This window comes from Corapipo altera, unplaced genomic scaffold, assembly GCF_003945725.1.
Source record: "Corapipo altera isolate COAL_440 unplaced genomic scaffold, ASM394572v1 44, whole genome shotgun sequence".
Taxonomy (NCBI): Eukaryota; Metazoa; Chordata; class Aves; order Passeriformes; family Pipridae; genus Corapipo; species Corapipo altera.
Window position 1 is genome coordinate 7,574,525 of NW_020884880.1, and position 15,757 is coordinate 7,590,281.

At 35.3% G+C, this 15,757-nt stretch overlaps 1 protein-coding gene across 1 annotated transcript in view; it reads right to left on the minus strand.

Moving 5' to 3' along the window:
- Nucleotides 1–15,757, minus strand: part of AGMO (alkylglycerol monooxygenase) — a 188,425-nt gene that overhangs the window by 88,181 nt on the left and 84,487 nt on the right. The window contains exon 6 of the mRNA XM_027639386.1: nucleotides 1,038–1,104. Coding sequence (XP_027495187.1) covers nucleotides 1,038–1,104 — 67 coding nt within the window. The remainder of the gene's footprint in view (nucleotides 1–1,037; nucleotides 1,105–15,757) is intronic.

Sequence of the window (15,757 nt, forward strand, 5' to 3'; positions counted from 1 at the left end):
TCAATTACATATCCCAAAGTTCATGGAGATTCTCTGGAGCAACTGTACAACCCTTGATCAGCTCCAGAGTGATTCAGCTTAACTTCAGTCAGGATCAGAGGATTAGTTTAGATTTACAGCAGAGCAAATAAGAGCAGAGTGTCTCCCTCTGGGATTATCAGTAGCTGTGCAAATTTTAAGGATTAGACACTTAGAGCATCACAGTTCTTTAAAAAGTCTACACAGTGCCATAAACACTTTACACTGGGAGGATATAATAAATATTTATAACATCCTCTGTACATATAACTACATATAACTACATTTGAGTCTGTTTCAAACTTTTCTTCCATTCCCCTATTTTTTTCAAACTTATTATCTCTGCACATTGAATGAGCCAAGGACATCCATGAAATTCACTTCTACTCATCAGATATGTCCATGACATTTTTCAGTATGCAATGGAGTTCGTTCTTAATCCAATTTACGTATGCTGTACAGTCTTGAATGCCTCTGAATATTGATGAAAAGTCAATCATCATGCACTTGTGTGGAGTGAGAATAATTCAGACAGCCAAAACCAAATTCCAAATTCCAGCCAAAACTAAAACAATTTAACAGTTCTTCCAAAACATAACCATGTCTTTTCACACTTACATTGCTTGAATTTGAACACAAAAGCATGTTTGTTGATGATATTTCAGTAGTCAGGGAAGGATAAGATATTTTTCTATCACTCTTCATATTTACAAATATTGAATAGTTTTGCTCAGTCTTCAAATTCTTTCATGTTATCCAGACTTAATTTCTGCTCAATAATTAATCTTAAACATAAAACTTTTAAAATAAACTTAAGTTCTAAAAAAGTTTTTTAAAATAATGTGAAATTTCTAACTGAACAGGGACTATTTTTGATGCAAGGGTCAAAATTGAAATCTTTCTGTAAAACTGATTTTACAGTACCATTTTACTACATTATTATTACTATAGAAATAGTGAGCTTGAGAAAAAAAAAAAAAAAACACACCGAAGAATAAGAGGTTCCATTTTTATCTTACCATGATGAACTCTGTGATGACTGGGAGTATTAAGAATCCACTCCAGAGGTCCAAGTTTGGTGATAACCTTAAAAAACATAATGTTTCAATTAACTTGAAAATACTGTATAAGATCAAGAAGAAGTGAAAAGAGAGGGAGAAAATGCAAAAAAGAGGATGTTTATCTTATGGCGAATTGCATAAAAAGACAAAAATGCAATTTTTCTTTGCCTAAACCATTTCCCTGTACAAGAACTTTCATGAAAAAAAGAATAAAATAGTAAAACACAAGTTAAAAATTAAAATTATTTTTGATCCATCAGCAAATATTGTTCTTAGTGTTATTATTAGTTCATGATTTTACGAGAATCATGGAGAGAACTGGGAATCAAGAACTGATAATAGCATGGAGTCACAGTGAAGTGATTGTCCCGCTGCACTCAGTACTGGTGAGGCTGCACCTTGAGTACTGACTGTGTTTTGGGCCCCTCACTTCAAAAAGGAGATTGAGGTGCTGGAGCATGCCCAGAGAAGGGCAACAAAGCTGGTGAAAGGTCTAGAAAACATGTCCTATGAGGAGTGGCTGAGGGAACTGGGGTTGTTTAGTGTGGAGAAAAGGAGACTCAGGTAGACCTCATTGCTCTCTACAACTCCTGAAAGGAGGTGGTAGTGAGGTGGGTGTTGGTCTCTTCTGCTACGTCTTAAGTGAAAGGACAAGACGAAATGGCCTTAAATTGCACCAGGTGGGGTTCAAATTACATATTAGAAAAAAAACTTTCACTGAAAGAGTGATTAGGTATTGGAATAAGTTGCTCAGGAAGGTGGTGGCATCACTGTCCCTGAAAATGTTCAAGAGATGTCTGCATTTGGCACTTTGGGATATGGTTTAGGGGTGATTCTAGATGATCTTGAAAGTCTCTTCCAACTTTGATGATCCTGTGATTCCATATGAGTTGTTTCACTCATGCTTCTTATCCATATCCATGAGCACCTCTTGGGATCCAGTGTAACTCTGTGATTCAAGTTATGTGAACACTTTACATGAGCAAATGGCATTGACCCAGAAGCAAGTACTCCTTCCTCCTTCGGTAGCTTTGACTATTTGTTCCTTCTATCAACGCCCTTCTTTTACCCTGGCACAAATGCAGTAACACAACAAACCTGATTAGGGAACTGATGCAAATCAAAACTAATTTTGTTTTGTTTTTCTCAGTTAGTTTAACTCAATCAGTTCCTGAATCTCATCCAACATATGCTCACAAATACACCAGCATGAGTTGGAGGCATGAAAAGAAAGTAGACCAGCATAAATTCATAGTGGAGCTGCAATTTAAGGCAATGAGTCAACAGTACAGAAAGTCCAGCCTTGATCATTCTAATACCAAATCCAAAGCGATAGAAAGCATAATTGCCATAAACTCAACTCTAATTTTCCAAGTTTTGTCAGAAAACATGGATGAATTAAGTTTGTATCAGCAGGGTTTACACTAAATTAGGAACTCTCGGGTATTATGGAGGAAAGCCACTACTGACTTCAAATTCTGTGCTCTGGTTAGCTTGACAGAAGTGTGTGGACACCTGAAAATAGCAACCATTCCTTAATCCCAAACACAAATCCATCAGCCACAAATTGATAAAATCACTGGTTAACCAAAAAGGATTTGTATTCACAATATATTCTAAAGTGGTATTTAATCACCATGTCTTATGACCATAATGTCTTGCACTTAAAAAGTAGGGAGGGGCATAAAAGCAGCTAAATAAAAATGTTAGACCTTAAGAAACACACTTAAGAATCTATCACTTTGTCTTCTACACAACTTAATTAGTAAATTTAATACTCATACTGCTGAAAGGGGTAATCTGTAATATAATAATAGAGATAAGATAATATTGGCACAAAATACAGTAAGTAGTGAAGCAGTCATTACTCATGAGAGCAGGTCCATTCATCTAAGAGCTAAATATACAAGGAGTTTTATTCATTTAATGTTTACAGAACAAAGTCCCGAAAAATGGCAGTTCCATTTCTCTTCACAGTTGTGCAAGTGCAAGTAGATCTGGATTCAAAAAGCAGACTTAGTACATTTATCATATATATTTAAATTGTTATGAATCAGGAAAGTATCACAATAAAAGGGAAAAAATACTTTTTTTTTTTTTTCATTTTTCTCTTTAATAACAGCAAAAAGAACATCTACCTAACTGGTTAAGTAGAGTGTTTCTGTAATTAAAGGAGTATAGAAATGAGCAACTTCTTCAGGTAGAGAGAACTGTAACATTTGTAGCACCTTTCTCAAAATCCTGCATACACTTGACTGGAAAAGCAGAATACTGAGACAAGTTTTTTTTGTTTCATTTAACTCAGAAGCCAAGGATAACATAAGTAGGACCATTTGTATTGCTTATTTCTCCCTCAGAATAAGTTCAAGTCTGAAAAGACCACCTAAAGGTAAGAAATAATTCATCATTCATGCTAGTTCCATTTCCCACCTTTCTCAAGCAGAACATCCCACTGTTTTAAGCTGTATGAGATGTGACCACTAACTTAACTTAATCCAAGACAAATGTCTTGGATTGAACTGCTACTCAGCACCTGAGAGAGCAGCAATTTCTCTATTACACCACACCTAACTTTGATCCAGTTGGTTTTAACATTTTTTTAGCTAAGTATTTTAAAAATTTTTGTGAAAATAAACCAAATCTGCACTAGGAGAGCAGGGAATCAGTACGGAATAGCAGTCTTCACTCTTAGCCTACCTGTGAATTATAATAAAATATTCTCAGAATTAATAACTTCAGGTCTCAATGCCCAGCTTATTGAATTAATATTTTAAAATTAAAATTCATGATTCTGAAAGTCTACATAATACATCCATATGCTAAAGCAGAACTTTGTGTCTTGGGGCTCCCTGAGGACCTCAGGAAACTACATAAAATTTTAAACAAGTATTTTTGACTAATCCTAGAGAAATTACTTTCTTTGGATAATGAAACTTCTCTCATTCTTTAAAACAGTCTTTCTTGGAGTGATGACACTCAAAAATCTACTGAAATATCTTCTCTACAGCATAAGAAGTGACTGATGCCTGAGCCTACTTAAGTCAAGGTTTCTTCCATTGCAAAGATATATTAGCCACACACTGATCGAAATATCATCTGAGATAACAATTATAACTGCATGACTTCTAAGATCAGAGGCAGTACAGAACTCTACCTGATGAAGCAAAAATCCAGTATGATGAAATTAGCAATCCATAAAGAAATCCTTTGTCTAAAACACATCCAAAATATTTTTTCAATAGACAGTCAAAATGGTACTGGATGCTATTTCTAGAAATTTCCTTTGCTAACAGTAAGTTTACTTCTGGATGCTTAGCACATTCCTGAAACATAAAAAAATGCTGTCCGTGGAAAACTTGGTGCCAAAAATTTTATAAATATTTTATAAACATATATGCTATAAACATAACCAATTATTCCAACAAACAGAAACATATTATTAGTGGAAAGCTGAATTGTGAAGGCTTCTGCAGCACCTCATGGCAAAGAAGATAATTATTTTGTTTAAATTTGTTGAATTTTTCTATATTCTGCCATTTACCTGGGGCAAAACTCAGCAGATTTTTCATCAGAGTAAATTGTCAAGGGTAGGATAGTAGGACAATTTTTGCCAGGCAAGATTCTGACACTGTCATGTCAAGCTGACAGGAACTTACTGCAGTGAAAGGAATGAAGTTTGTAGGAACAAAATCTAATGTGGTGTAACAACAGTACTTCTTCCAAAGAATGGTAACAGAGGTAACAGAGAAGAAAAAGGCAGCAGCAGTTACTTGACCTACCCAACTACTTTTCATCTGTCAGTCTATCCTTGTTTCCGTGACTTCATTTTATCCAGACATTTTCCTTGGAGAATCTCAATTTCAAAGAAGCATTCTTTGTAACAGTAACCAGGCTTATGCGGGAGTTGCAACTAGTCACCAAAGCATATACACTAAGTTTCAGTTATTCAAGACAGAAAAACATTTTCAGCTTAAAATAGTGTTGTATTCAAGTTGACTTTTTAAAGTAAGAATTTTCACAATGTTCACAATTCAGGAATTAAAAAAAGTTTTAAAAAAGCAAAATAAATCTGATAAGAATAGCAGATCAGCTCAGTCGCCTGCAATCAGGATTTTCATTAAAAAAAATGGAAATGCAGCTACTGTGATTTTTGAAGCAGACTTTTTTACTGGAAAGTAGTTTCAAAAGTAAAAAAGATAAATCCATGAAATGTCATTGTTCAATATCCCTACCAACAGTATTTCAAACCTTATTACATATTATTCAAAGGAAATACTGTGAATATAAAATATTCATTTTCTCATCACTTTGTAGTGATTTGGGGAATATAGAAAAATAGCTACCAATTCCTTAAAAGTTGAAATACCTAAACTGTTGTCCCACAATAACCTTATCTGTATTTTGACCAGTATGAGTGGGGATTTACATTTGTGTTTGTTTCCCTGATATAGACACCTACGGTTCTAAATCAACTTCTGTCTCCAATTTTGCCTTTCTCAATTAACAAACACGTCATGTGCACCAAAACTTCCATGCTAGTGACCCACAGATGAACTTCAGTATTCCAACAAAACTCTTATCCTACTTCCTTCATTGTTTAACATCTCGTTGCCAAAATAAATTTTTCACTTGTCAAAGTCCTTACAAATGGACTCAATAAACTACCTGCAAATCAGATATGTAGATGTCTTTCACATAATAGATATAAAAGCTTCGTCAGAATTCTCCACAAAAAGGTATTCTTTCTTTCTTTACTTTAAAAAGCAACTTATTTCCTGTTGTATTTGGGTATCACTAAATAATAAAGCAGAATTACTGACAGTTAACTGAAGCAACTCCAAGACAAGTGCAATAAAGAAGGCAGACTAAAAGCTGCATGTTTAGAAATAGCTTCCATACATTACTGAATAAAACACACTGGAATTGAAATCTTTGAATATAATGAGAACTAAATGTTTTTTGCTACAATAGTAGTTCTTATATAAAGATGTTTCCTTTGTGACAGCAATCCCTAGTCTAAAGGAAAAGAACATTATGCAATATCTCTTGCGGCATGTAAGCACCTCCGTTTGCGGTCTCAGAGTTTGTCAGCACCAAGGGAAATCTTTATTGCCTGGTACCTACACCACTTCAATGTAGTTCTTGTTTAACTAATGAGAAAAAATCGTGACATGAAATCCAAGGGAAACTTTACATCTTGTGTAACAACTCCTCCTGTCACCACTGCAACATGAATCTTTACTTAACTCTGTTTCAACATGAACGCGAGGAAGGAAAGTCGACTGAGTAGAGCAGGCAACCTTACAGTAAAACCATTTGTATATAAAAAGTTCTGCCTTGTTTTTTTTTTTTCCTTTGAGTATAAAGAAAGCTGTTTGTAGCACAGCATTACTTTCAACATCACAGTGTTACTGATCTGCAGGACAGAAGAGGGTAAATTCATCCCTGGAGCATCACTAAGGAGCATCCTGAACTTCGGGGTTTCTGTTAGACTACTTGGTAGTAAAACACATATTACAATTCATTTCCTCATCAAAATCAAGACAAGTTTCTTATTCCTTGTATATAAATCTATATTTCAGACAGTCTGGTGGGGAAATTTAAAAATAAGACCTTAATTACATTCCCCAGTAGAGCTGCTGTGTTAATTCAGGACAACACACCCATGTATTTATACAGATGGCTCTAGTGATCAGATTTGCCATGTGAAATCTCTACAGGGAAGCTGAGGAAAGGCGGAACTCCTAGGATATGTGCTTGTCTGCCAGTTTCACACTTTGAAATCCTCAGCAAACCCTGATTTATACGCCGCCAACTTGTTTTCCTATCTGATTAGGCAGTTTTCTACTCCAGTAAGCATGTAAAATGGATATAGCCAGATTTCCACACTGAGAAGTGAAAAAACAATATTTATAATTTAGAAATAAAACAAGTCAGAGGAATCAGGCCTTTTGGGATCATAAAGAGTTTCATAGGGGGTGAATTTCTGATAAATCTGGATTGTAGGAATGGGAAGTGAAAGCCTAGTTTTAATGGATAGTCCAGTTTAGGGTATATTTATATAATAAACACGCAGCCTTAAGAAATGTGTTTATAATAAATTGTCTTGAAGGCACGCTGTTGTCACTTTTCATTGTTTTACACTTCAGCCAGAAGGCAAGGTTTGAATCAAACTGTCATCTTACAAGAATATTTAAGTTAACAGTTGCAATAAGTGGATGCAACGTTTTTTTCTTTAAAGGTCCAATTAAGCCTTGTGGGAAAGGTAGGAAATGTAGGAAGCTTCAATCAATTTTTCCACTAAAAATGAGAAAACTAACTGGTTGTTTTAATTGCAGCATTACAAATAGCATAGCAAGGAGCAAGTCACACTTTCAGTCATGCATCAAGTTAAGCATTTTAAACAAACTCCAGGAGAAAAATTGCTATACAATTTCGGCATTTTTCAGCAGCTTGACAAATACATGCTGGAAATTGCAGGGGAAAAAACCAGAAAGTCATAAATCAGTATGCCAGTCCTGAAATAAACTAAAATATAGCCAAGTGAGGCTCTTCATCTTCCTTTTTAAACAGACAGAAATATAGTAAGCAGCCTACCGTTTGTGTTTTTAAAAAATAATGGTCTTTCACATTTTCTGTTGGCTTTGAATTTAAGTAATTTAAATAGCTTCTCAATGAGTACAAGCAATGAGAAAAACTCAAGAGTATTACATGTAATATGTTAAGATGGAAAATTAGATTTATTTTTTTTTACAAAGAACAGCATCTCTACCATCATTAATGTGGCATCCTTTCATTATTATATTAACTTTGTTTGGTAAATCAGTTGTTTAGATTCTTTTCCAAGATGCAGAATGTGATGAAATGCGTTGCATCTCTAAGTTGCATCACTTCACTTTTACCTTGATGATTCTCCAGGGACTTAATAGACAGAAGTGACCTAAATAAAACTCTTGAACTATGATTTTTAGTTTTAGGGTTTCTGCAGGCATATTAGCAGTAGTCAGACCCACTGCTGCTTAAGTAAACATTTCACATCTGTCACTCGCAAGAAGAGTCTTTGGTGCAAGGACCAGAAGCCAATACTCAAACTCAAGGACTTAATTATTGGGATCAAACTTGAAGTCGTCGATTATGTTTTTGTCCCATAAAGTTTTCATTTCTGGTCTCACTACTGACCCAGCTTCAACAGGGAAAGGGAAGGATTCTTCTGCCTGGATTGTTGCCCATGAAACACAAATCACCAATATAAGCCTATTATCATGGAGCAGTCACTTTTGAATGAAAAGATCATGGCTCCTGTGCTCCGTGTTGAATTCAGTGCTACCGAGTGCACAGCACTACACAGTTCACTTAAATTACTTAAATATTTTTAACTCTCCCTCTCTCTATTTGCAGTTAGGTTGAAAGAGAAGATAGATAAGAATAAAACACTGGCTCGTGGTGTAAAGGCACTTCCAGGTAGACTCAGATAGTTAAAAGTGCCGAGGAGAACTTGGTTTTAAATAGCAGGCTCATCCTGAGGCGACTAAGGTGTCACATCGGAACTCTTAATCGTCATTGAGCTCCTAGGTGCCAAGAAAGGAACTCCATACCTCATCCCACTAGTTTCTCCTGATTAAACTGTGTTCAAGTGCAGCCTACAATTAGCAGAACAGGAACAGTGTGCTCTCTTCTGAATGTTTTATTTTCTCTCCCTTTTGTTATTCTTTTTATTTAAAACAAAAAGCAGAGTTAGCTTTATATATCTAGAAAGATAATACTTTTCTCCCCTCATGGGGGAAGAGAAACATGGAAAAGTAGAACATATTTTGCAGTTATTACTAGTATTTCTGCTTAGTGATAGTGTTGTCAGCTTTGCTCTCCTCCACATTCTGGCAAATGCAATGTTGACAAGACTTTCATCCTGCAGGTTGATCAGAAAATCTAATAAGCCATTTTGGCAGACAGGCTGGATTGAAACAGTGAGATCTCTTTGTTTCTTGGAATCATGCTTAAGTTTTATTTTCTGCATTGTATATATACTCTATCTGGGCCTACAAAGTCACTGTCTACACTGAAGAAAGTATTTTTATCTTTCTAATGGTTATTGAATTATTTGTTCTCTTTCCCTCCAGAGTAAACGTTTGAATTGAGAGTTTGTGGCAGGCAAACAATGAATTTATCAATGATAAAAGCGTCAGCTTCAGGAATGGGTTGAGAACTTTCCTTTGTAAACCAAAATTTTTTTCTGTATGCATATCAGCTAATAGTTCATTCCCCATTGGTTTAAGAATAATTTCTTGGACCTTTGTAACAGTGAGAAAGTATCCAGTAGGTGTCAGATGACGTGACCTGTTTCTAGGAATTCGACTTAAATCATCTGTATCACTGAGAGCTGACAGACATGATCTTGAACATCAGATTAGGAGAATGGCTGTAATCATCTTTAATTACATTCATCTCTTTGATGACTTTCAGTAAAAGTCTTCTGAATGGTAAGTTTCTGATCCCTTTTAACCTGACTAGGACACATGTGCGTGTTTCTAATTTGAAGGGGAACATCAGACAGACCTGTGTCTGGTTTTTGCTACAGCTTTTTGCTCTTTCATTAAATGAACCAATGTACTAGAATAAAGAAAATTAAAGGTTTTGTTGGCATATGGTATTTGAATTCAAAGTGACCTTCCAGCATCAAATTCAAGAGATACTACAGCTTCACAATTTTACTCAATTACATTGGATTATTAGTGATTTTACCTTTTACTGGTGATGCTTTTTAATTTAAAAAAAAAAAAAAACAAACAACAAAACAAAAGCAAACCCCAAACTAAAACAACAACCCAAAACCACAAAGCCTAACCATATTTGTTATCTTGGCCAGAAAATCAGATCAGTCTATTATACTCTGTTTCCACTATGCATACCATTTGTATATCACCATTTTGCAAAAACTTCCATACGTTAAATTTAACTCATATCTTATGACCTTATAGAAACTATTCACAATATATTAAAATAAGAAGAAATATATGCCTTTGCAAACAAGGCCTAGACATTTTTAACCTACTAACAAAGTATCTCTGTTTTTATTTGAAAACTGTTGAATATTTTAGCTCTGTACTAAAGACCTTCCTCCAACTCCACAAATCAACCACAAGAACAAAACTAACTTGTTCCCAGTGCAAACACTCAAAAGTGTAATAGTCAAATAAGTTTCATTAAAATGCTTTCTAAATTCAAAGTCTCATGTCTTGATCAGATATACCTTTCAGTTTTATGAAATGGATTACTAACATGCTTCTAAATTACAAAACTACTGTAAGTACTTTAAATAGACACTGTAATTTGTTTTTTACTTCAGTATTCCTTTCTTGTTCATTTAAATGAGACTACAGCATACAATATAGAATAAACAGGTCCAAGAAAATGGAGAAATAAAATTTGCCAAGAAATATACCAATCTCAGTTGTTAGGACCTGGAAATTAACAACTGAATATTTTATCTATTGTCTCGTGTTGCCACTTATTTTTCACATTGTCTTAAAAATCTTATGATTCTTTTGACCACCATACAATAGACTTTTCATTCTCTAGAGTTTCAAGAATAGCTTTTGCTATTGATACAGTAATCACAGGTGTACTGCTACTTAAAAGTAGTATGTACATTTTTATGTATTTTCCTTAATTTTACTTGGTTCTTAAAGCTGTTTGTTTAATTTCCTTATCAGACAGAAAATCAACATGAAACACAGAAGATCTTTCCTGAATTTGACCATTTTCTTAGGTATGAGCTGATTGACGCAAGGACTTTAGGACTGGACCACAACAGCTCACCTGTACTCAAGGAGCCTAGATGGGCTACGTGGGGCATGAAAGTCTGATGACTTCATGACTTCTTTCTGTCAAAGCTTTTTATTAAAGAAAACTGAGCAGAAGTCAAAGATAAACAAAGACACAGAAAAAAAACTCCAGTACATACTGCACATAAGTGCAAAATATTTTTTTTTATAAATACAATACATTTCCTCAGTAAGTTTCAGTTTCACTGAATTGGTGTTTTCTGACAAAAACAAATGTACTTTTCCCTATATCTGTAGCAATATCTTTCCAGTCTGCACAAGATGTTGCCAAAATTATTCCAATTCCTCACCTGTTTTCACCCATGTTACTCTTGGTTAATAGCTGTCCCTCACCTTTTTCTGCTCCCAGAGTTTGATGGGGTAGAAAAACTTAAACAAGGCAAAAAGAGATGCCTTAAAAAACCTGGCTTCCATGAGTATGGTAAAGGGCAGATTACAGTCTTTCCTTAAATTAGAAAATTAAACAGAAAGTAATACATGTCAAAGATCAAACAGGCAAGGAATAATCTGCTGCTGCAATTACTACCATCAGGGACTGGATCAGTTGATACTTTCCAAATACAATTTGACATCTCATAAAAATTACAGCTAAACCAACAGAAACTAATTTCTGTTTTTCACAGGTGTCTATCAGGTTATAAACACACCTAACTTATTGGTTGTAATAAATGCATAATGGAAGGATATAGTTTAATATAAGCCATAGACCTTCCGAATCACCTGTGAAAATAAACTGAAATGCAGTATTTCTGCCTGTCAGTAACAGTCCTTAAACATTTAGCAGTTTTTGAAAAATTAGATTTTTAGTGCTCTTTGACTGAAGTTTTTTTTCATTCCCCTATGATCTAGATGAGAATGGTCTGTCTGGTCATAGAAATGTTTCTCCCGGACTAGAAGCAGATCTCCTGACTTATTCCATTGACCTAAACAGTATTGGATAGAACCAAAAATTGTTTTTTCTTGATTTATTGAGATCACAGAACTATAGAAGCATTTAGGCTGGAAAAGAACTCTAAGATCAAGTGAATTATCAACACAGAACTGCCAAATGTTTTCCTCAGTTGCTTTTGGATTGATTTTTTTTTTTCATTTTTCATTTAAATAAACTATTAGGAGTTTATTTCAATACCTTGATACTACTCAGAGATTTTTAAAAAATCTTTAGAAAAATTCTGACATAATTTCAGATTGGCATGCACATGGTGCAATAGTCACAGAATCATAGAATCATTAAGGTTGGAAAACACCTCCAAGATCATCAGGTCCAACCTTTGACCAAACACTACCACGTCACTAAACCACAGCACTAAGTGCCATGTCCAGTCATTTCTTGAACACTTCCAGAGATGGTGACTCCACCACTTCCCTGGGCAGTCCATTCCAATGCTTAATCACCCTTTCAGTGAAGAAATTCTTTATGACGTCCAGCCTGACTCTCCCCTGGCACAGCTTCAGGTTACTTACTCTTGTCCTCTTGCTGGTTGTCTGGGAGAAGAAAACAACGCCCACCTGGCTACAACCTACGCTCAGGAAGTTTTAGAGACTGATAAGGTCTCCCCTCAGCCTCCTTTCTTCCAGGTTAAACAACCCTGGTTCCCGTAGCTTCTCCTCACAGGACTTACTTTATAGACCCTTCACCAGCTCTGTTGCCCTTCTCTGGACTTGTTCCAGCACCTCAATGACATTCTTGCAGTGAGGGGCCAAGAAGCAGACACAGAATTCAAGGTGAGGCCTCACCAGTGCCGAGTAGAGAGGTACAATCATTGCCCTGGTCCTGCTGGCCACAATATTGCTGATCCAGACCAGGATGCCATTGGCCTTCTTGGCCACCTGGGCACAGTGCTGGCTCACGTTCAGCAGCTGTTGACCAGTATCCCATGTTCTTCTCTGCTCAGCAGTTTTCCAGCCACTCTTCCCCTTAGGCTGTAGCAGTGCATGGGGTTGTTGTGATCAAAGTGCAGGACCTGCCACTTGGCCTTGAATCTCACGTCTCTGGCCTTTGGCCCATACATCCAGAATGCACAGAAGCAGTGAAAAAAAAAAAAGTAGATTTCCGATAACAAAAATTCTTGTAATGGGACAATATAGTTAAACACAAGTGCGTAATATTAAGTCAAAAAGTCATGTTTTCACTCTAGCATACCCAGCTTTTCTTGATTAATTTCAGATACACCTTTCCTTTATTGATAGTTCGTTCTAATAATAAGTACTAATAAAAGATACTTATTATTATTCTAATAATAAGTAATAATAAAAGAATGGTACAGTATAGTTTTTATATAAGATTTATAGTGTTTGAAATGCTGCACTATTTCATATAAAAGGACAAAAACTAACACGTCAAGTATGAAGGAAATACAGAAGTCTAAATGAGACAGAACCAGGGTGTACTTTTGATCTTCATGATACTGTAGTTGGAGAATACATGAGTCACTTAGGATAAGATAAAATAAAATAGACCATGTCTGATCTGCTCATAGGAAAGCTGGAAAAAACCTAACATAACAAATATTGAGAAAAGTCAAAGTTAAAACACAGGAAACATCTCTTAACACTACTTGAAACAACACTGGACACATGCTGGAAAGTAGGAAAGATAGAAAAATATCAGAGATTATATTTGGCTTTAAACTTTTGCTCTAGGCTGAAACATGGTATAGAAAATTTCAGCACAGTATGATCATTCTTTTGTAATTACTGAATTCAATGTAAATTACTCCCAAAACAAAACATCTTCCCTTAGAGACTTTCACATACTTTCAATCTTTCCCATTAGTTAAATATCATGTGGGGTTTTTTTCTATAAAAGCTAAATTGTGAATGTCCTTTCTTAAACTTTTCAGTTCTAAGTAAAAAAAAATCACCTATTAAAGAAAAAAAAAAAAAAAGATTTTTTTCTCTGTATCTTAATAGATTTTATTTTCCTCAAGGAGAAAGATGTACAATCAAAAGTTGTAAAGTGACAATTTCCAAACATATTTGACTAGTTAATGTGGGTCAAGTTATATCTAAGGAAACATCTATACTGATGAAAAAGCAATAGAAATCTGAGGAAAAACTCAATATTTCTTACCAATTGCTCCTTCATTTTAGAAGCAAACTATTATATCTTGCACAGCAGAATGGACATAATAAAGCCTATGTCCCTTAGCCCCTAGTGATATGTACCGTCATGCTGTAACAGCACCCACCATGGGCTCCCAGAGGACACCAGAGCTGCTGGGGGATGATGAATATCTGCTCTCAGAGCAAGAGCCAGTAGCAGTTACTGAGACAGGATACTGTTTTTCATAGAACCCCAGGTCTGCAGCCCCCCCAAAAAACTCATATGTTTGGAAACAGATGGAAACTGAGACTTGCAGAAAGAATTTTCTTATTAACATAATCTGTGTAAAATATTTAGAACCATTAAAACTCACAAAAGGACTGCAAGAAAAAAAATAGAGATGACACAGCTATAAACAGTTAAATTTGAATAGTTTTTGCAAAGAAAATCCAAAATAAAGATGAAGCATCATATTAATTTCACCAAAAATATTGGGTAACATAAACCTGCATGGCTGCTACCATTTCCCTTCTTTTCCTTACTCTTTTCTGTCAACCCCTTGCCCTTGAGAGCAGGAAATCTGCTAATACATGGTGTAACCCTATTTCTATTTTGACATCATATTTGACCTTACAGCATGACTTCAACATATTTCAACTCATTTCAGCTGCACTAAAAAATCAACAATATCAACATTAAGCAAAGTCCTATGAGTGGATCAACTGGATCAGTACAAAAGATCCATTGTTTTGCTACTGGCACAATAATTTAATAGTAAGGAGTGCTTATCTTTTCATTGAGACTGAAATTCATTCTTGTTTAGACTAGTGTCTAAACTTGGCACATTGCACATATGCTATGGAAATTCCTTTTAAGCCCTACGAAGGATTTAGCGCTTTAGAGGGATGTAGGCAATTCATAAGCATCTGAAATTCACTTTAGAAACTTTAGACGTCCACTGTGGGACCAGTGCTGAGAGTCATTGAGTTACTGTTATGCAGCAGAATGTTAGAAACCTCACAGCCAAGGAAGAGATGGCTTCAAACAGCAAAGACACAGATGAGGCATATTACATTTTTTTCAGTGGCAAAACACACTAAAAGTAGTTTGTGAAACCTAAAGTATGAGCAAAGAAACTTTGCTACCATGTGATTCACACTAGTAGTTTCAAAAAGTGCTTGAATTTGTTCAAAACATTTTAAAAAGCTTAACTGTGTATTGCTTGAGTTTATGCCAATTCTGGTGATTGTGAAATTTTATCGTAAGCCTGCCCTATTCAAGTGGTATTGCAGAGCATCAGACGTGTTAATGATTCTAGAAATGTGTCCAACAGAAGTGAAATGCCATCAACCAAAGTTTGTTATTGGTTCACTAAAACTATATTTTTTGTTTTTTGGTTAATCCTTTTTTTTAAGGAAACAGACAGAAAGTATAAAAGAAAAAACTGTAATTTAAACAACACAATCACCTAAAATAGCAGATAAAGAGAATAAAATTGCTTTCCCAAAGAACTGTCCTACAAATCACATCATGAAATTAGAGGGGGAAAAGGCTCTGTATGGGCAGAATAATCAAAGAAGTAAGTGTTGTAAAAATAATTAGCCCGCAGCCCACTCGGGGCTACTGAGAAATACGATACTGACCTATAACATGGAATACCTTTAAACACCTCTACTGTAATGCAAGGAAGAAGGCAAAGGTTGTTGAACTACCTGAGAAGTCTAGGAACTACCTATTAATTACAGTGGGTTATTAAATGTATATGTGCATAAACTAGATATGGTCTACAC